General features: G+C 33.4%; 1 protein-coding gene and 1 long non-coding RNA gene across 2 annotated transcripts; both read left to right on the forward strand.

The window, feature by feature from the left end:
* Positions 1-127: 127 nt before the first annotated feature.
* On the forward strand, positions 128-3,147 carry LOC124454059. Its single transcript, XR_006951326.1, has 4 exons — positions 128-382; positions 1,690-1,761; positions 2,370-2,405; positions 3,083-3,147. It is a non-coding gene; the product is annotated as an uncharacterized LOC124454059 (long non-coding RNA).
* A 9,105-nt stretch (positions 3,148-12,252) lies between these two features.
* On the forward strand, positions 12,253-18,933 carry LOC124433371. The gene is made up of 2 exons (XM_046983130.1): positions 12,253-12,258; positions 17,552-18,933. Exon 2 carries the CDS (start codon positions 17,563-17,565, stop codon positions 18,931-18,933), a length of 1,371 nt encoding a protein of 456 aa, XP_046839086.1. The 5' UTR covers positions 12,253-12,258; positions 17,552-17,562.
* The last annotated feature ends 3,045 nt before the right edge of the window (positions 18,934-21,978 follow it).

The raw sequence follows: 21,978 nt of genomic DNA on the forward strand, positions 1-21,978 counted from the left end.
CAATCGTAGATGTAAATATGAGGGTTCTGGTAAATATACCTGCGCTGTGATTGATCGATATCAGCTTAGGCTCAAAACATTTGCAACATATCACCTCCTCCCTCCCCCCCCCCTTACAAAGCAACGGTCCTGGTGCTCATGCCAGCGGAAGTAGTCGTACAAATACGTGTTGAACTTTTTTCCTTAGTCTTGTGTTTTTGTCATCGTTTATGTGGTTGTTTGGTTGTATGAGCTATGAAAATTTATATGTTTGTATGAAATTTATGAAATGAAAAAGAAAAGAAATCGTCAGAATGAGCGCGCGAGCGATGCAATTTTCAAACGTTGCATGCTTCATGATTCCGTAAACACATCGTCATTAATGTCTGTAAAACGTACAGTGGTAAGTAAAGTTTTTTAATGATTTATAATATAGATTTTGAACAAAATTATCTGGCGAGTGCATTTTATTTTATATTTGATCATAAATGAAACAGTAATTTTGAACATTTTATGAATTATGCTGTACAATGTTGTCATTGTTATTGGGGTTTAGTTGAGAATGACCTAAAAGGCAACACATTTGTTTTTTTTATTGAATTTATTTTAAATTTTAATTTATCAATGCTGCATTCGTTTATGTGTTAAATGAGACAACACATCTTTGAACATAATGGTAGCAAAATATTTAAACAAAAGCAACAACCTCAGTTTGGATTTAATCAAAAAAATGCCCAATACAATTATATTTTTCAAAATTTGAAATACTTTGAGACTTATTATAAAGTTACCAGTCACACAACATCTCTTACTAATCCTGCATTCTGAAATATCTGTTGGAACATGGCATTTTTTGCTTCTTCATAAAACACTGTAAGTGTTGGTTTTATAAATTGTTATATGTATGTATGTATGATCTCAAAAGCACCAGATTAATTATGGATTTAAAATAAATAACAAAATTTTTTATTATAAACATGTTTCGACTTTCCAGTCTATTGAAGTTGACTTAATGTAAGTTGATGTTTATAATAAAAAAGTTGTTGTTTATTTTAAATACCTAATTGTTATATGTGTTGGGTTTTTAACTCACCTGACCATTTAATATAGTTTTGAACAATGAAAAATCAAATTTGAATCTTGGAAAAGATGACCATGTCTACTTAATATAGGTGGACTGTTCAGTAAAGGTCACTTAAATAGTATTTATATTTTGAATTTTTGGGACATTACCACACAATTGCCAAAAATAACCACTGTATGAAAAAATGTATGCTCCAAACAGATGATTTCAAACTAGTCGCTTTCTTACATAATTCATTCATATTTAAATTGTTATGCATCAAGATTGTTCAGTTGTAGGGAAACGTGTTTCAGTTCCTAAGTCCCTGACATAAAACAACTATATTACAATAAACCAAGCACCCACAAAGTAATAAAAAAATTTCATTTAAGATAATTCACTTAAGAATGACTGGCCAAAAAAATTTCCAGTGCCACATCTTCCTCTATTGTATGTCAAAACTACACATTATTATTCCCAATTGCTAATTATTGCTCAAACTAGTAAATCAAATGAATACAATATTTGTCACATTACCACTGTCTTGAGAAATTACATTTTTATTGTCTTTCACATGTATAAATATTGTGCTTTAGCACATGTCTCACTTGCTGGAAACTCTTTAAGATGAAATTTCTTTACTCAAGAATTTTAGAATGAAACGAATGAACTAAAGACTGCTGAGTCTTATAGCAAAGAAAATGAATATTCTGAAGATGGTCTGTAAAAATAACTTTCATCCTCAAATATGTAAGAAATTTATAATGTACAAACTGACGAGTGGCGAACGTTTGACATTTTCTAAAGAAATGAGTTCTACAAAATCAGCATAGCCCGTTGATAGATGTCTTAAAATCAGAGTGGGATTTTTTCTCTGTAGAGCAGAGTATGTGCTCAATACTGCCAACAATTACAAGAGATACTATGTAGCTATGTACAAGCTTAAACCGTTAGCTACTTATATATGACCAACAGTGAGATATTAATTATCGTGCTAATTTAACGTTTTTTGCAAAGTTTTCATGTAGCTAATATTTTTCATTGTATATTTAGCGTACCTATCTAAAATTCACAGGCAACGTATGTAGTTCTGGGTATGTGGTTATTGAGCAAAAACATGTTTAAATCACAACTTACGTTCATTCGTATGCAATATAAATTTCTTCATGACATGATGTACGTTGAACTTTCATCTTTGAAAAACATTGCTTAAAAAAGAGTGTCGCTATTTGTTGGCAACTTTAAAATTTAACTATTACGAATTGGCAATAAAAGTAAAATAATCACTCATATATTGATATATACTATTATTTCCATTTCAACTTAGGAAGAATTAGTATAAGAATTGTTTCCTATGGACGATGTAAGTTTTCTTTCAACGAAAAATTTTTCTTTATTCCATATTTGTAGAGTGATTTACTGTAATCCAAGAAAACAAAAGTTTTTTAAAAGAACTTTCTCCATTACAGCTTTACCATGTCTCCTGCCATTAATGAGATAACCACTATAAAACATGGACAGATTTACTGAGGAGGGTTACAGGGTGGGCACGCAAACTTTAGATTTAACTTCCAAAAATAAATTGCACACCCCTGTCGGAAACATTTGAACTCCCTCAATTTTTAGCGAAACAAATCAGTAGTACAGTTGAACTGGTGGGTTTTTCTGGGCAATGTTTCAACTTTCTTTAATATCTTTTGTGGCTGCACTACCAGACCTCCCCTAAAATCTACACTTTTATTGTCGTCACTTCTTTACCCATTGACTATTAAATTAGCACTTTTAATTTCCAGTATTTTCTTGCGTGTAGCATTTACTGTGAGATAAAAAATTTCTCTACCGAAGTCTTATACTGTATATTGTGGAATAAGTCTTGTAAACCAAAAATTCTTTTATCAAATTGACTAATTTTCGTCAATTATTGAAAGAAATTAGGATAACTAACGCGAGTTTATACACATGATATTTAATCATATAGTATTTCTAGTCACGCAGAGATCATATGGCATTCTTCCTGAGATCAATACTTTTATTTTCTAGTCATCATATTCATTGGAGAAGACGCCTTCAGAAAATTTAGATAAAATTGTGCAAAGCATTTTCATTAAAAGGTAAATATCATGCATTAAGTATTTGTTGTTCGAATTTCAGTGACATAAGTAAAGTACATGGGAACAAACTCCTGAATTCGAATTCCAATTTGTCACAGATTTTTAAGATTATTTCCGTGAACATTCGCTATCTATTTGTTGCTAAAAGTTTGATAAATTGTATGAATTATAATAAGCAATGCAAAATTACATGCGATCCCAAAGACTAGTCAGTGTAAATCACCTTTAATTACTGCTTGTGATTAAGAGGTTAACTAAAAGCAGCTTTCACAAGATCGAAATATCTTCGAGTCTTCGACAGAAGAAAGAAATCATTTAATAAACATTCGCTCCTAGAAATGTTGGGACATAACACTTCCCAAATTTGAATTTATTGTTTCATTTTTCGTTGTACTAATCACTGCAATGTTGGATGAATTTTTGATATTCGTTTTTTAAGTAAAAATAGTTGATATATGTGATTCTACCATTGTTTTGATGTGAAATGAACAAACGCGCGCTATGCATGATGGTTGTTGGCAAATTCTATTTCACAAATTGAAAGAGTTTTTCAAAATTTATCTGTTGAAATTCCACTTTATTCTTAAGGTGTTGACAGTAGTAGACTACATTTTATTTTATCACTTAGTCATCAGTCAACATATTTGTGAAATGACAAAAGGCTACTCTCCTTAACAGCTTTCAGTTTTATTATGCACCACGTCTGGGTCCGCAAAGAATGATGGGATTTTGTTACGACATAATGACGCATTTGCACATGTGATATTTTATAGTTCGCAATCTCTTACTTTGTCATGATCATTCTCGTTGAACAGAAATTATGCTCGTTATTGACTTTAATGCATGGCTATAAGCACGGTACTTATTACGTAGTTGCAACTCTAGATGGTGTAGTCGATGTTTATTGAAATTAAATGATGTTTTGAAGTCAAATTGACTAGCTTGACGTTTTTTCTTTATACAGTGAATCATGAATCGACGACGACATTATTAACGTTGATCAACAAGAATGAGAAAGTGTTTTATGTACTGAAAGAAGGTTAACATGTTTGAAATAATAAGAATTTTTATTGAATTTTCAACCCTAAAGATTGAGTCCAACACATCGTTTCAAAGATAACCATAAATTCGTTTTCTTATATTTATTAAAACAAAGCAAGTGACGTTTGTCGTTTTGTCTCGACTCAAGACATCTTCAAACGAGATGTAATTACTTAGATAGTTAAGGTGTGAGGTTTGTGTGGATGTGTACTTACAGTGTAAAGCTGATATTGAGTATTGTAAGGAAATGTAAGAAAGATTGTACAAGATATAAGGGGGAATGAGTAATGGGGGTAAATTTACCATAAAGAGAGCTGAGGAGGACGTGCATCGTCTCCCCCCCCTCCTCCCAACTATTGCAAAGACCAATTTAAGGTTTTAAAATCTGAAGAGAATAAAGGGAGTTATAGATAGTTGCTTTCTGTGAGAACACAACAAAATAAAGTAATAAACAGAAACTTTTGAGCATCGTAGTAAAGCCTTGGTCACACTATCGTCCATATCGACAAAGAAAATCGTGAACAGAAAACTCGAAAATTTCGTTCTTAGAAGGATTAAACTTTTGACCTTTTCGTTTACGAAAACGCGTACAATTGGCTAGTAATCTAAAACTTAATACACAAAGATGGCAGAGGTGGCATGGTTTAATAAATCTGATGCGAGAAAAATAATTTGTCGTCATTCGCAAAGTATTTTTATGAGTCATTTTCTTTTTGTTCTCGTAACTCTTTAATCAAATTGTTAAATAATCCGATCGTTGTTTATTAACAAGTCGATCGTTGTTTATTAATTAGGTCAATCTAGTATCGGCGTTTGATTGTCTTGCTAAATGCTTGCTTTCAACTTCAGAAGGGTAACTTCTTGCCAAAGAACACTTTTCCTTTTGCTTGTTTGTTACTGCAACGGCTACTACAAAGACACATCCAACAATAATACTGTTTACGTTTTAGCCGATCTTTGTAAACATGCTTTGCAATTTTACGTCGTGTCTGGCATCTTGTTCGTGCACGAATTTTGTTTTGTTTCGTTTTCGTGAATGAGACGATAGTGTGGCCTGGCTTAAGTCTATGTAATTAGTCTGAGAAGTCTTGAGTCAAGACGAAACGTCGCTTCTTTTTAAATAAGCACTGAAAAGTCAAATGCATGGCTTTCTCAAAACGATCTGTTGGGATCTTATCTATATTTAAATTCGATTCACACCTGACACCTCACTGGCAACATTGAAATTTAATAAATTCTTATTAATTGTTGTCTACTCATATTTACATTATTTGACATGTTTTGACGTATTTTTAGTTGCATCTGATTGTTGAAATTTCATGTTCCATTGGAATCCTACAATGGCAGTACGGCCCTACGAACAAACGATTTGTCTCTGAATCGAGACAGTAAACATCAATATGCTGCCCTGTTGAAGTGCTAGAAATCCTACGGAGGTAATGGTTACCCCAAAGGATCGGGGGGAAATTGAAAAAACAACACAGTTGAGAGAACGTTGCTAAATCGATCAGCGTACAAGGCTCGCAAAAACCTTTCATTAAATAAGTAGTTTGACTTTCAATGATTTATCTAATGTCAAATTTTCAAAGTGTTTGTAGATGTAGATCGTCCAGGTTAGTAGAGTCATGAAAGACTGTTTTGTTGTTGTTGATGTACGTTTGACTTCATGGCAGTCGTCACCTTTAAAGTCAATTTGACTTTCTCAGGACTCTAACCATGATGATCTACATCTAAAACACTTATTATTTATTGAAATTGTTTACAATGATCATAAATATTACATCCATATGCAATTGTTTAGCAAACTCAATAATTGAGGGAGAACTTATTCATACATGCATGTTCTGCAGAATTAAATTCTTTTTGAAATCCATTGTTTTCGATAGATTAATACATGCATTTATAAATTTGAACCCTCCCTCCTTCCCCATCAACGAGTTTGCTACGCTCCTGTTATGGAATAGACAGAGTAAATTAGAACATAAATAGAACATTTTTATCATTAGTCCATAGTAAAATGTAGACTTACTCAAGTAGGTAATTAAGGTTCAAATATTGTCACGTCAATATAATGCCAATGTCATTAAAAGGAAAGTACATACAGGTTAGATATATTAAGGGGAAAAAGAACTTGATATTTTTTGTATCCAATAATTTCTAGTCAAATAAGGAGAGGCGCCCTATCTTTTGTAACCAAATAAGTTTATGTTGTCAATAAGTTATTGAATTGTCAGGTTAATGAGAAATTCATTAAGTATTCAAAACTAACAAATTCAATAACCATTGGAAATAATCAAGCATTTTAACTGTACAATAACTTTATTCGTAAGTATGTTTAACATATTGGCCAATGGTGTGTAAATTGCTTATATTCAACGAAATTTTTGTCCCTCTTTTTTGTTTCTAAGCACAGTAGATCGGGGATTCATCGTATATATTAATCACATTCTGCTTCTCTGGCCTGATAACTTTCTTATGTAATCAACACCTTGGTCCTTTGGGCTTTTATTTGGAAAAATGTTTTGAAAAAAATTATAAGATTTTGCTATTTTGTTGAGCAAAATAATATAATGACTTTAAAAAGTTATCTATAAAATGGCCATATTCAGCCGTCTAGAGATCTGAATTTTCAAAGTTTTCTCATGATTTTGCCTCCTCTGATCATTTTCTCATCTAATCATCTGACATATATTTCTTGAACTAATAATTCTCTTTGGAAAGAAAAATATCATGTATCACAACTTCGTGAGCATTGTAAACCTTCAAGTGAGGGCCTGAGGGGATGTTAAAGTAAAATAACACGTGACATCTTCAATGACATGCGTGGGCGATTAATGTGTGGTATAAATATGTCAATATAGCGTCGGTCTTAGGGGTTTTATCTTTTTTTTCCTCGCTTTGGCTTTGCCAGTGGGCTAACCTTTAGACTTTTGTACTAGAAATTAATTTCTGGTACAAGTCTAAAACCAGCCTATTTAACTGTAAGTTCTTCGTATTAGTTTTTTTCTAATACAGAAGAACTGCTATTCTATATTAACCTATCTCCTATTCTAAGTAGCCTTATGTCATTGTTGTGAGTTACATTAAGATCTGACGACGCATTTCACCAAAATATTTGACTGCTTCGAAATATGGACGAACAACTAACAACAATCATCGAAGGCAAACCCAGGCAGATTTTCATTACTTTGTCTTCTACAGGTTTTGGATGATTCATGAACTTTCTCTAAAATATATTCTTTTGAATATCTTACGTGGCGAAAATATTTTAGCATTTCGATACGATTTGTTGTTTTGAAGTGTCGAACTTGCGTAATTTTGTTGATTATACGAGCATAGCTGCTTAGCCAACCATTTCAAGTTGTTTAGTGTGAATCACATCTTGCCTTGCTTTGATATAAAAAAAAAACGTCAGCAGGAAATTTTGTTTGCGGTTAACAATATATAGATACAGGATCGTGACCATTGGTTCTATAAGACCTGGAGGAAAAATTGGCCTGGACCCCGTGAGTCAAAAACTTATGTTGGTAATGGCGGATTTTGGTGATCAAATCTTCTATAGATATTATTGTGTATTACTTACAGTCTTTTGGAATTGTGTAATGTATTTCAAGAACAATATACAATTTTTAAAAAATGTTAACCCCTTCGACCACTACTGCTCTTCTGTTTTGCTTGAACAAAAGTTCCATATATGACTTTTTGATAAATTATGGCAAAATTTCAAAGGAACTAACTGTAAGTCAAATGTAAGGTTGCCAAACTTTTGTAATTATCATTCCTGCATTAGTTTTGCAAATTCAGATTCAAATTCGAACAACTACGTAGTCCGTACTAAACCAGTGAAGCGTTTTCACGAATTATGTGTTTTTAGGCTGTGAAACAAGCGGTTTATTGGTCTGTATCTAGATACCATGGATCAGGAGGTCGAGGTGGCATACAATCACTTCTTCTGCAAAATCAAGCAATGATTGAGTAAAATTCAGCGTCTTTTCAAATGGTGTATACTCTTGTGCTATTGTGCCCCCTCTGCACTAGAACAGGCTTTCACCTCAGGAAGAGGAGTGCGTTGTTAGGTCAGTTTCAAACATTAAAATTTACATCAACCAGATGCATTGAAAATAAAGAATTTGAGATAAAACTCCTCGTCATCTTTTGTTTTCTAAATGGTTTTACTGTATGTAAAGTTCATATATTTCTTGAGTAACAGAGTTTGAATGAATAGAATAAATCAGTGTGGCTTGTTCCCCAATGCGACTTTAAACGCAGCAGGAATGTTCTTATGAGCAAGGTAGCCGCAATTCAGGAAGCGTTAAATAATTTTGGCAATGAAAGATTAAATACTACAACAAAAAACCTAGTACAGGCAATTTTCTTATACTCTGACTGCATATTTCAAAACCTTTAAAAATGAAAACAAATAAGTTGAAAATTGAAACTGAAATGACTTATGACGCTTAAGAAATGGTTGTAAGTTTTGCACTCAAACTTTTACTCCTTTCACTTCCTCAAACTCATTTCACGCCTCGCTGAATCGGTTACTGGGCTCATGTGAACACCCCTTAACTAAAAGTTTTCTATGCCTACCTACAAAGGAACAAATATACAGGTATAAATTATAATCTGTAGACCAACGTAATTAATCCTGTCATGCTTGTAAAACCACAGTATATAGAACATACATTAGAGCCACTTCATTCAATTTTTGTGCCACGCGTATCTCATTGCGCGTGTGATTATCATAGTGGCAACCAGTCAATTGCTTTTGACTAATAGTTGAACTGAGCTGGCAAATGACAGACAGTAATCTAAATATACAACAGCAAGTTGCACAGCAAAGTGGACCTATGTATATTCCCAATACTATGATAAAACAATGGAACATGTCGTGCATCGCAGCAAATAATCAGTAGCGTTGTGAATGATGCTCACTGCTGTGTCTTGCACTGGGGAGGGACATCAGGCTTTCGAGTGCTGTAGCAAAATCAACTGCGCTATTACAAGCAAAGGCATCATAATTCTATCTACGAAAATTCCTGTGAAAACCAACCTACCACCAGTTCAACAAATGATCGATTACAGAATACTAAATCTAATGAGTCCAAAGCAGTAGTTCATCACGTTGTTGTTGGTAAAGTGAATGTGTATAAATGTCGCACTCCTAATTGATACGGGGTGAGGAAGCTCTTACGCCTCCTCAAAACATTCCTCGACATTTTTAAGCAACAACTTGATAGAAATCCGATCTGTTGAGATGACCTTTGGCAAAATAAAATTGGTAGGAATTCATCAGTTAAAAATGACTGATGACGTAAAGAGGAATTTCAAATTTAAACAGAAGTAACACTAGAAGCAAAAGAGACTTTTATGCTTGAAAATCAAAGTATGCAAGATTAATTTCAGGTACGCATCTAAGTGGCATAAGCATGAATGATGATGACGACAAGGAGAAAACTCCCATTACTTTGAGTGTTAGGGCGGGGAATCTAATTTAAATCGCGTTAAAGCCAAGAGTTGGATCCCAAGGAGAGCCTGTGTGACCACAAAATTAGAATGGACAACCATGTCCTTGGGGAGGAGGCCTTAATAAACTGCTTTTTGAAGTACATCACCAAAATTTTGAGCAACTGTGTGATTAGATGTTGCTTGGACTCGGACTCTCGAACCAATGATCAGCAGAAATGTGTACAGTGAGTTTAAAGAGCAGCTGCAGAGTTATGAGGTTTTGTATGAGACAAGACCACCTTGAAAGATAAATCATCCACCGTTATCCAACAACAAATGTGGGAATATTAGAAGTTTAAACAGTGTGACTAAAAATACGAGAGAAACAAAATATATCATAGAGCAGTTATACAAGAAATTATTCTGAAACAGTTGAAGAAATAGTAGAGGCAGCAAAAATGGGCTCACGGCAAAGAGTTCTACTTGCCTTGTAAACCAGTGTTTAATCATTCAGCAGAAACAACAGAGTTATGGATCGTATATGACCGATCTGCGCGTGATGATGATAAAGCACCATCCATGAATGAATGTTTACAAGCCTGTCTACCTCCTTCAACTGTGGAAGGTGAGGGTGAGAGGAAGATTTCACATGATTGCGTTAACAGGGACCTAATGCAGACATTCCTCAGGTAAGAATACGTATGAGGAAGATCGGGATATGATGCGCTTCCATTGGGTACAAAAGATATAAAAAAAGAGCTGATAACCCTGCGTTTCAGAAAGCTCTGTTGGCGTGTCTCTTTCCGTTTCTTTTTGTAGGATTAATCAAGCAATACTTAGACAACAACAAACAGAACAACTAACATTTTAAAAAGTTAGAGACAATATACGTTAACGGCTTAGTCAGCGAGGAGAAACCATTGTACCTACAAACAAAATTAATCTTTGCCGACGAGCAGTTTACCTTGCACAAGTAGCACTTCAACGTACTGAACTGGAATCGGTACAACCGCAACAATCTTCGACGGATGAGACTAAATATACCAAAGCAAAATTGGGAGCGAAGACAGGCAGAAGAAACAATCCCTGGGCTTTCATGGACAAAACAGAAAGATCTTATTAAAGTTCGATACCTACGGACTGTGTCTCACAATACGAAGCGTAGGGGGTTGCTAAGACAGCGAAGATTTATGACCCACTGAGTTTGGTGTCTTCCGTCACGTTGTTGGACAAGCTCCACCATCGGGACTGCCGTGATGCCAAGTTATCGTGGGACGAGGAATTACCACAACAAATCAAAGATAAATGGTCATCCTGGGAAATATATTCCACAATCTATCAAATTTCCACTAAGTATCGTGTGTTTCCAGGAAACCATCCAAAAAATCGAGATGCATAACTTTGCTGATGCTTGCAGTCATGGAGTTGGGGCAATAGTGATGGCCATTGTCCATCAAGAGAGTGGTACGTGCAAGGACCTGGTGGCTGCCAAATCTTGTCTTGCTAAGAAGGACCTGACAATACCACGCTTAGACTTATATCTGCACATATGTAACAAATCTTTTTATAGCGTTAAAAAGGAAGCGCTGGACGGATTCCCAATGGGCAATATTTTTTACATTGCTGGACAGCACAGTAGCTCTCCATTAGATACGGAATGGTGGATTGAGTGGCAATTGGTAGGAATCGGGTAGGGAGATACAGGAAAAGAACTACATCCATTGGAGACACATTCCTGGACAAGATAATCATACGACCTAGCGAGCAGTGGTGGTAAAGTGAGTAAAGGAAACGATCGGTGGTGAATGAGTCCAAAGTGGTTGACAACGAAAGAATATTGGCTAGAGGACATCACAACTACAGCAACGGTTGAAAGTCTGGGGGAAACAAAACCTGTAACACAAATATTTAAAACTGCAACCCTGCTACATGACAAGTTTGGCGAATTGCTGAACAAATACGATATCTGGAAAACCTTGCTGATGGATCTCAAGATTTATCCAGAACAGTAGAAAACAAGGACAAAGGAAGTGTGGTCCATTGAAAACAAAGAAAATTAACAATCGGAGAAATTGGTGGATGAAACGAGTCAAAGCCCGAAATCTAGACATGTACACGGCAAAATTTTGTAAAGATCAGGAGAGGCTGTCAGAAGAGGCTGAAGCAAATTTTGTAAAGATCATGAGAGGCGTGAAGTGTGTATGGACGAATCCAAGAATTAACCAATTTACTTGCCCAAAAGTGATGTGTTCAAAAAAAAATTGTTCAACATTCCCATTATGTCACCCTTCTAGCCAGAACTGGTTTAACAATAGTGAAGGTATGTGAAAGTTACTGGGTTCCAAGATTAAGACAAATTGTGAAACGAATCATAAAGCGTTGTCACGGATGTAAAAATTTCAAACCTTTCCTACCCATTCCCTGTCTCCAAGAAATCTACCTGGAGCCGTTGCAGGTGGCGTTTACAGTTCCAAGTAGTAACTATATTAAGTCACTTTACAAACACCAAATAATGTAAGTTCATCAATCCAAAAATTGCGCTTTTACTGTAACGCTTTTCGTTAGTGCTGGCATAATGTTAACATTCTAAAGTTTTTGTCAAGCTCGGAACTTTAGAATGTTATGGATTCTTAACTCTTCCTCATATACTTCACAATGGTGAGTTGATCTTGGACATAGAACAGTAGAAATTGAAAATTTGCTAATATCTGCCTTGTATGAAACATTAAAATTTACATTTATAATGTTTTGCTGATGACTGATAATTGATCAATACATTGAATACACAGACTACAATTGACACAACACAGATGCTACAGTACCATTTATAGCTATGCTCTTAAAATTGGTCATCCCCTTTCATGGGTTTTCAATATCCATGAAATAAAATGAATTTTGCCATCTTCTCAAAGAATTGACAAGATCGAAAACAATAGACAATAAAACTTTCAGATTCTCATTTTAAAATTACACTAATATTTCATGACGGCCTGCTAATTAGCACTAACGTGTGACATAGGTAACGAAAAACCTAGCATAGGTTTTGAAGGTAACAGAATTGAAAAACATTTGCTGACAAACCTAAAACATTCTCGTATTTCATATGCATTGTAGAAATGTAGTAAAGTCATTCGATATTATTGCGTCCTATTTTTTTCGTGTTTTACTATTTACATATGAGCTATTTTAATGAACGGTTTGGTGAAAGTGTTTGAGTTAACGGTTGGTCATATTTTGTTTGAGAGTTGCCAAAATTATAGAATTTGACTAGCATACACGGTAGAGTCACGCGAGATCGCGCGCGTAACACATTGCACATAAATAAGGAGCGTTAGCCTACTGTGAAATATTTAAATTCTTTATGTTACCAAATATATCCACGTCAACGTAAGTTGAAGATTATTCTGGCGATATATGATCATGATATTAAGAATATTCCTTCCATCTAATAAAACGGTAAGATAAATTTTTATCCTTAGATGGCGACTCGAATTAATTTTAATTTACGTATCCGTCTAAGTAGAACAAAGACAGTTTTCATTTAAAATTTACTTAAGACTTTGACTAATGTAGGTATAGTTCGACCTTAAAACTAGTTTGCTTTGTTATTCTTGATAAGCATTTAAACATGGTTATTGTCAAACCATAAAATACAACAAACATAAACGAGATATTCAAGTTAGATTTCAAACATTGTATAGGAAATGAATATAATTGAAGCAGAACATTAAATCACTGTGTTTTACATGATTTTTCATGTTCGAAATTATTTTGTCATCTTTTAATCTTAAAATGATCGTTGTAGAGGGTTTTCATCCATAGTTACGTACATCAACATATTTTGAACTTTGATATGATAAAACTTGTTTGTTGATATGTGTTGATTTGCTACTGAAATAACATACAAAAGTCAATATTTTATATGTGTTCTTCATCTTTTATAACTGATCAATGATTGTGGACAATGTGTGGTTGCTAAATATATTTTTGTTGTAAGATTTGTCTATTTACTTGAATTAATTCATGTACAGGAAGATCAATAATTGCTGGGTGGGGGCTCATATTAATTTATGTATATGAATGTTTTTATTCTTCAGTTCCTAGCTATTTCATGTAGTTTGCCTATTTTTTTTAGAATAATAATCCAACCAATGAAAAATGGTTTTGGTCATAGAAGTACAGATTTTTTTTTCTAGTCAACTCTCATAAAATTATGTCCACCAATTTTTCATTGGTTTTCTTATTACAATGTTTTGTTGACCATTTTTGCTTTCATCACTTTTGTTGACTTCTTGACACACTCCTTTTGCAAGAAAAACTGTGGCAGGACTGTAGGATGATTGTTAATTTGGAGATCATATTATGTATGCATAATATAGGCTACATGTGTTAAGTTCCTTAAAAACCATTGTTGTCTAGGGATCATTACATCCAAATGTTTATGCCACCCCAACCACAGTATAGAGAATATACAGTGGACCACTTTCTGTGCAACTTACTGCTGTATATATAATTATATTACTGGGTGTAGTTTGCCAGCTCAGTGCACCTATTGGTCAAAAATGGTAGTGTCTGACTGCCACTATGGTAATCACTTGCTTGAATAAGATGCATGGCACAAAAATATTCAATGCAATCTACTGTATGTTCTCTATAAAATTATACTATATGTTTCTATAACCGTGCCCCAATTACATTATGTCTTCCTTAGGTCCAAAGTCGTGAATGAAGCATTAGTCAAAATAAATTCCACCTGCTCATTTTTTTTATTATAATAGCTTCTAAACAATGATAATGGTTATGAATTTTTAAAGAATAAAATTTTCAGTGGTGTAGCCAAACTGATAAAATGTTTAGTTCTTCTATGTACGTTTTTATATTCTTTTACTGTGAAAATAATAGGCATTTTACCTTGTGAGTCTTAAAGTGTCCCTTTCACCAAAACAATTTTTTAGCATTATTAAATCTGTCGATGATTTTAAGCCTCGTTGAGGAAAAAAATTTTAAAATTGGTCAAATCGTTTGATTTTTTTAAAAGCGTTAAATTCACTAAAATCGTATATTCTTGTAAACCATGTCCGTGATAGTGAGGAATCTAAAACTAGCTAATTTTCTGACTTCATCCAAGGTACTCCTGTTACACGAGTCGTGTATTCAATTGCTATCAAGTCAATGCGGGCTGAGGCACAACTTAAGTCTATAAGCGCCTAAAAGCATTGCCTTTGCACTAGTAAAAGCAGAAAAAGGTAAATAGTTGCGTTGCAGCCAATTGTACGAATGAGTCAAGCCTTTGCTCTCGTATGAGTCTTCACTATGCCTTATAATGATAAAAGGCCCGAGGCCAAGCGAAGACGGAATATCTGGGTTTTAAAACAAAGCGCGTATTTGAGCCTTCAGTGCTTCAACACTTTGTTCGGCTCGATTAAAACCAGAGGATTTGGAGCGTCAGTTTAGTAGTTTGCCGAATCAAAGAAAGCTAATTTTCCAGGGCTTAAAAAGATGAGATTAGAATTTGTGTCTTTCTGTTTCCATGCTTTGAAGTCAAAATCCAAATCATTATCGCTCAAGTTTCATTGCTTTCCGAGTTTTCTGTCACGTATCCGGAATAAAGTTTTTGTCAAATTATCTACTGAACACTCAATTCTGATTTTGATTCATCGCTTTCTCTTAAGACATAATTTTCTGAATATTGTAATTAAACAGCGTGAAAAGAACGTATATGTTTAATATAAGCTAAATATGCCAGAATGCTGACTATTTTGGATGACGTCAAAATACCTTCTAGTGCCAGTATCTTTTGTATTATAGAAAACGACGTCGTTAGGCCAAAAATGTACAACTTCAAGATGCCATAAAACTTGATTTGATAAATTTCTGGAATTTCTCAGAGGCAAAATCATAGACTGATTTCATATTTAACTAAACAAATTTTGTGGCAATACTGAAAAAGTGTTAAAGTGAGGCAGTCATCTGTCTGTCAATAGTATAGAACATAGTAACAACTGCGAATGATAACGAATGGTATTGTTTTGTCTTGTATATTCAATGCTTGGAACTTGTGCTTACACTGTGCAGTCCATGCTTGTAATTTTGTTCTGTATTTTATTCGTATATCACGTGAACATAGCACACATAACATGCACTAGGCGTAAGGAGAGTAAAAATTAATGATAATTACTGAGCATTTTATTAAACATCACAGAGAACGTTACAATACCAAAGAAATGCAAAGGGAAGAAATGTTTCATTTTGTGGCATTTGACATGAAAATTATTTTGTTATTTTTCATATGTTATTATTACGGAATGGGACTTGACTTTTAGGAGAAATGGCCTTGGGACTTCCGCAATTTAATGAAAATACAACATAAGCACCAGTTGACTACTGTACTGTTTGTTCCATATACACAACTCTAGTCAAGGCTACCCACTTACACTCATTACCTATTTTTATGTACCTTGTACATCTAGGGACGTTGCATGAAGCCTGGATAGCATTATTCGTCGGATAGTAAAATTTTTAAATTTGTAGAAAAAGGTGTTTATATTTTGTTTTTATGAAAGAAATTTTGTAGTCTCAGAAGCAATATTTTTTTTTCAATAATTGCTCAGTTCAAATCACATATTATTCGTATTTAAGAGATTTTGTAAAAGTTAAAACAATTTACCATCTAATGGATAAAACTATTCTGCCTTGATGTAACCCAGGTTTTCGTTATAATCACAATGAATTTGTACCAAAAGTTTTACCTACTTTTTTTAGCTAGTGACATGGGGTGTCTGAGAGCTCAGACAAAGAAAACTAATGGTTTTAAGTTGATGAGATTAATTGTTGATGTTGGTGGAGAAGCTTTAAGAATAACATTGAGGAAACAACTGTCAGGTACTGATTTATTTAATGTTTTAAAGACAGAAAATTATAATAAACTTTTGTTGCTAAAAGATAAGCAAATAAAGCAACATCAATGGGATCTACTGTATCCTCCTTCTCAAATATTACCAAATGAAATGAAGTTTGACATTACTTTACTTTGTATACTCCTGCATAATATTTGTGGTTTAAAACCACCTCGTGATCCAATATGGACGTCATGCCTGGTGTCACTGATCATTCAACTGAAGCAGATATTACCCGTATCAGGTTATTTCGTAATGATCGTTTTGCTCACTTACCTAACACTTCAGTAAGCTCTTGATGACTTTGAAATTTTTGGGTAGAAATAAGCGAACCATTAGTTCGTTTAGGAATAAGTCAGGAAGAAATAGATAGATTGAAAAATGAGTTGTTTGGTAATGAAGAATGAAAGAATTTTGAAAGAATGGGACGAATTCAAATTTGATGATAGAAGATCATTTGTGTGTGATTGAAAGTAATCAGGAAGAAATAGAAAAGATTTCAAGGAAGAAATAAAAAGAATCAGGAAGAAATGAGAAGCAATCAGGAAGAAATAAAACGTCAAATTCACTCACGTCCAGAAGAAGATATTTTGACAAAAAAACTTGTAAGTTGTAACTTTGAAAGTGAAATTAGACATCATTATGAAAAATTTTTAGAGGGAACACGGAATGGGTTTTAATGAGTTTTAGCTTGGTTCGAAGACGACAGTTCTCAAAATCGTGCATTTATTATTTCTGCTGTTGCTGGTATGGGAAAGTCTGTAATTGCAGCTACTTTATGTAAACGTTATCCACAATATTTGACTGCAGTTCATTTCTTTCAACACAACAACAGTCGTTACAATAAAGCCAATGTACTTCTTCAATCTTTAGCGATGCAAGTTAGTCGTAAGTTTCCTGCTTACAAACAACTTCTTGTGAAAACTTTCAGGGTCAACTCTCTGAGCCTTTGAATAACATGAATGTTGAAGGATTATTTTCCTTCTTTTACTGAGTTGTTTTGTAATATCTCAGAGTTCCCAAGCGAATGTTAGTTGTGCTTGATGCTCTTGATGAATGTGGTTATCCAGAAAGAGATGACCTTGCTAATTTGATTGCTAATCACTTGCACAAACTTCCGCATTGTTTTCGCTTTGTAATTACCACGAGACCTAACGAAGTTTCTTTGAATAAGTTCGAAAAATTAAATGCTCTGTTCATTAATTGTAGCGATGATCGCAATTTAGACGATATTAATTTTTTGATTGAAGAAAGAATTGGCGCTACTGACAGCATTCTTGGTTTTAAAAATATTTTGGCAGAAAAGGCTGACGGACTTATGTTGCTTGCATCACTTCTTAGCAGCGAAGTCAAAAATCAGGATTTGTTGAAAGGTTCCATACCAAAAGATCTCAATGAATATTGCGAAACTTGCCTAGCAAGATTAAGTAAGGAATTAGATTCGTTTCATGTTAGTAACGAAAAATTTCAGTCAATTTTAAGTGCTCTGGCTGTTGCTAAAGAACCTCTTCCTTGGGAAATGATCGATGACGTTCTTTGTTTGAATTCGAATCGCGACTCAGTTGCGGTTAAAAAAATTATCTCTTGTCTATTTGTTAGCAATGAACAAGGATGTGTTTCGTTTTTTCACAAATCTTTAAATGATTGGTTGTTGGATTATCGAAAACATGATTACTCAGTCAAAACTTCTTGTGGTCATCGACTTGTTTTAGAATTTTGTTTAAAATCATTGGATAACCTCAAAGCTGAAGGTGTAAACTATGACATCATCAAACATTCGTCAGTGAGGTATTCAGTTAAGTATTGGTTGCTTCATTTACTTGATATTTCTGATAATGAATGTATCGTTGAAAATGTTGGAAAATATCTTTTTGACTTAGAAGTTTTAGTTGCTTCTGTGTTGCTTGATGGTCGTGGGACTTTAAACATTTTTTCCTTTTTCAACGCACATGATGTGTACTTTCATATTTCTGAGGACATTCGATTGTTATTTAATGAAGTTTATTCTGTAATGACGCACTCTGTGCTCTCTGACAATGAATTAATTTGTTTGCAATACGTTGCCAACGAAGTCAAAAATCTGTCATCTCAAGCCACCGCAATGCTTCAAACACGTTTCAAAGATTTACCATATCTAGAGTGCAGAGACACGGGTTTTGTAAAGGCTCGATTATTACGTTTAAATCAAATTTTGATTTCTGTTGATGTTTCACGAAATCATGATTACGTCGTCTGTGGTTATGAAGGATTCATCGTGCAACTTTTTTCATTTAGAACAAACCGATGTTTATGGATAAAAAATATTGCTGGTCAGTTTAAGCTACATAAAAACAAAAACGTTTGCGTTGTCTTTCATCCATTCGAAGATTTGATTTTTGCTTCTCAGCTTGATATATAGATATTAATGGTAAAATTTCCTCCAGTCCGTTCCATTGTGATGATTCTACTTCTAAGTTCTTTACCAACAAATGTTTTCTAAGGATAATACACAATGGTCACTAGTTACAAATATACTTTGACAGTATGGGACGTTAAGAAAGGTGAGAAGAAACGCAGTATTAGATGTAATAAAGTGACCTCACTGTGTTTTCTAATTCTGGAAAATTTGTGTGTTATTGGGAAAAAGAAAAGAGTGGTTCAAATATTTGATGTAGTAATATGAAACATTCGTTTGTGACGATCATTTACGTTGTGCTTTAAATTACAGTATTTGTTTTATTTTGTTTACTGTTGGTCTTCATTCTTGGTGTTGTGGCATCCTTATTTTATGGATAAACATTTCATTGTAAATCCCACTGGTGAGAAACTTCCTGACGTAGATCCTGCTTCTCAAACTTCGTTTTCCTCTTGATCCTTTGATGACAGATCTAGATTTTCCTTTAATGGGTGCAGAAATGTATTATTTTATTTTGAACAACGACAATGTTCTTTGGTTTAAATACGGATATGACTTTTATCTTTATTCAATACCGCGTGCATGTTTAACTAACAGTTACAGTTCAAGTAACCAAAATTTTGCTCAAATGGAAAATTTCTGTATCGGAGCAATGAAGAAATTCAGGGTAATTATACAATCTCAACATTTGACTTTGTTGTCAAGGAATGTTTTTAGTGACATGGTTTGTAGAAAATGGAGTTATTTTGCTTACGGTAAAAATATTCCTGAGCTTTGGAATAATGATTTGACAAAACTTGTTTATAGTTTCGATGAACTAAAAGTACAAACAAAATTTTTGAGGTGAGTGATGTATCATTTGCTTGTCAAAAAACTGATTCTTTTGTGTTTTTCAACGTTGAAAACAAGCGAAAAGAGATATCAGTGAATTTTGAAAATTATCGAAATGTGCACGTGTTTGCATGAAGCTCTAATTATCATGTGTTTGCTAAAGTTGAATTTAAGGATCAGATAATTTACTCTATGTGGCATGAAGACAAACTTGTTAATGGTTGGGATGACGTAATTAAGGAAGAAATCACCAATTTAATCTCCGATAAAGTATTGAAAGTACATGCGTGATATTACTCCTTATAACTTACGCTGCTTTTCACCTTCAGCAGATAAATTATTAATAAGTTACATGCGTAAGTATGTGAAGTATTTGACGTTAAAACATACAAATTATTTATAGTTATTTTGAGGTTTCCTTGGATCAAAGTTTTTCTTTGTTGATGATAGGTATATAATTAGTAATTACTTAGATTTGATTGATTTGAAATATTTTAAGATTGTAGATTTATTTCTCGTGTATGAATATAATTCCAAGAACTTTATATTACTGTCGTAAACGCAAACTTGCTTTAATTTTTCTTCCTTAAAGGTCCGGTACAATGCGTAAAAATCATCTTCCCACGAGAATAAATTTGATCTTTAATGATAAAATTTCTCACAATTTGGAATGATGACTAATTTATCTTCAAGAAAATCTTGTTCAGTTTTATGCATGATCCCTATCATTGTTGACATTTCAATTAATGTCTGTTTGCGTATGATTTCATGCGAACCTTTGTCTAATTTGATTGTTCTGTACAGAGACTGCAGTGTACGATAATGTCAACATTGAGGAGATCATGTATAAAAGCTGAAGTTAATCAAATTAAGATTTAATGACAATAAAGACAAACCATAAACACAAATGATTTCGTGTCTAAGATAATAATTTTCTTGCACAAGAAATAATTTTATTGACTTTTATCTTATCACACAAACATATAACATGCAAACTTTTGTTAGTTATTGCATCATCGGTTATATTTTGTTTATATCTACACCATTTAAACATATAATTTTCATGAAATGTATTCAGTGTAGGATGGTTTTAATATTGCACGTTTTTCGATACTCTTTTACACCAAAACAAGTTTTACTAATTAAATCAATACTATCTTGAACTGAAATAATTTCTTAATACTTTTAATTATTGCATTTTGATATACAAAATATCTATGTGTTAAGTTGTTAAGAGAGACAAAGACAGCCCAATTGTTACTTCGGTTATATGAATATTTTCATCTTTATCAATTTAAAATTAAATTTATAATAAAACAATGGTACCTTTGCTAATTTTTTCAAGAAAAACTAAAAATTTGGCTGTCTTTCTCACTGACTGTTAAAAAGTAAATCGTAAACTCCACAAGAAAATGACTTCATGATTGACGTTCATCATCGTGATAAACAATTTAACCATTGTGACTGAACACTCCAAACCGTATAAACAGGAAAAGTTAACAAAGTCAAAGAAAGTTTTGCAATATAGAGAGACAGAAAACAAACGACAATGTCGCATATGGAGAGATGTTTAATGACAAGTTTTAACTTTTAATGAAAAATGATATCAAGCATTGTTAAAGTTTGAACACTTTTACTTATTGAATCAATACTTTATGGGAATTATTTTTAACAACATCAACTCAATTATCAGTGGACATACTGCAAGTTACTTTGCAAAAGTTTGATATGTTTATGGCTTGCTATAAAATTCCATCGTCTACTCTTAATTCAAACGTTAATACAAGAAGCAGAAGCTTTATTTCAGGAGTGATGACGTAATGAAAGAAATGAAATTTATGTACCATGGTTCTCTGTGGATTTATTGTTGTACTTGAACGTCACCCAGGTCACGTGTTCATTGAAATATCATTTGTGGTCATAATAGGAAGATATGAACTTTTACATTTTAAAATGGTGAAGCTGCTTGTTCATTTGTTCACTTTTATAAACTGAAGCAAGAAAATTATTATCTCATGTGGACGTTTTGATGTGAACATAACGGAAGTAATCATGAGAGTTGAATGAAAAGAATTTAATTTTATTATTATTTGGCTATTGGAATATGCTAAAAGGATTTTTGAGTTGCATCATAATTGAAGCAATTCTTCATTCAAACACTGTCATTGTAAAAATTATAACAGTTGATCGCCTTTATCTACTTGAATGATACTATAA

Source organism: Xenia sp. Carnegie-2017, unplaced genomic scaffold (assembly GCF_021976095.1).
Source record: "Xenia sp. Carnegie-2017 unplaced genomic scaffold, XeniaSp_v1 HiC_scaffold_13, whole genome shotgun sequence".
Taxonomy (NCBI): Eukaryota; Metazoa; Cnidaria; class Anthozoa; order Malacalcyonacea; family Xeniidae; genus Xenia; species Xenia sp. Carnegie-2017.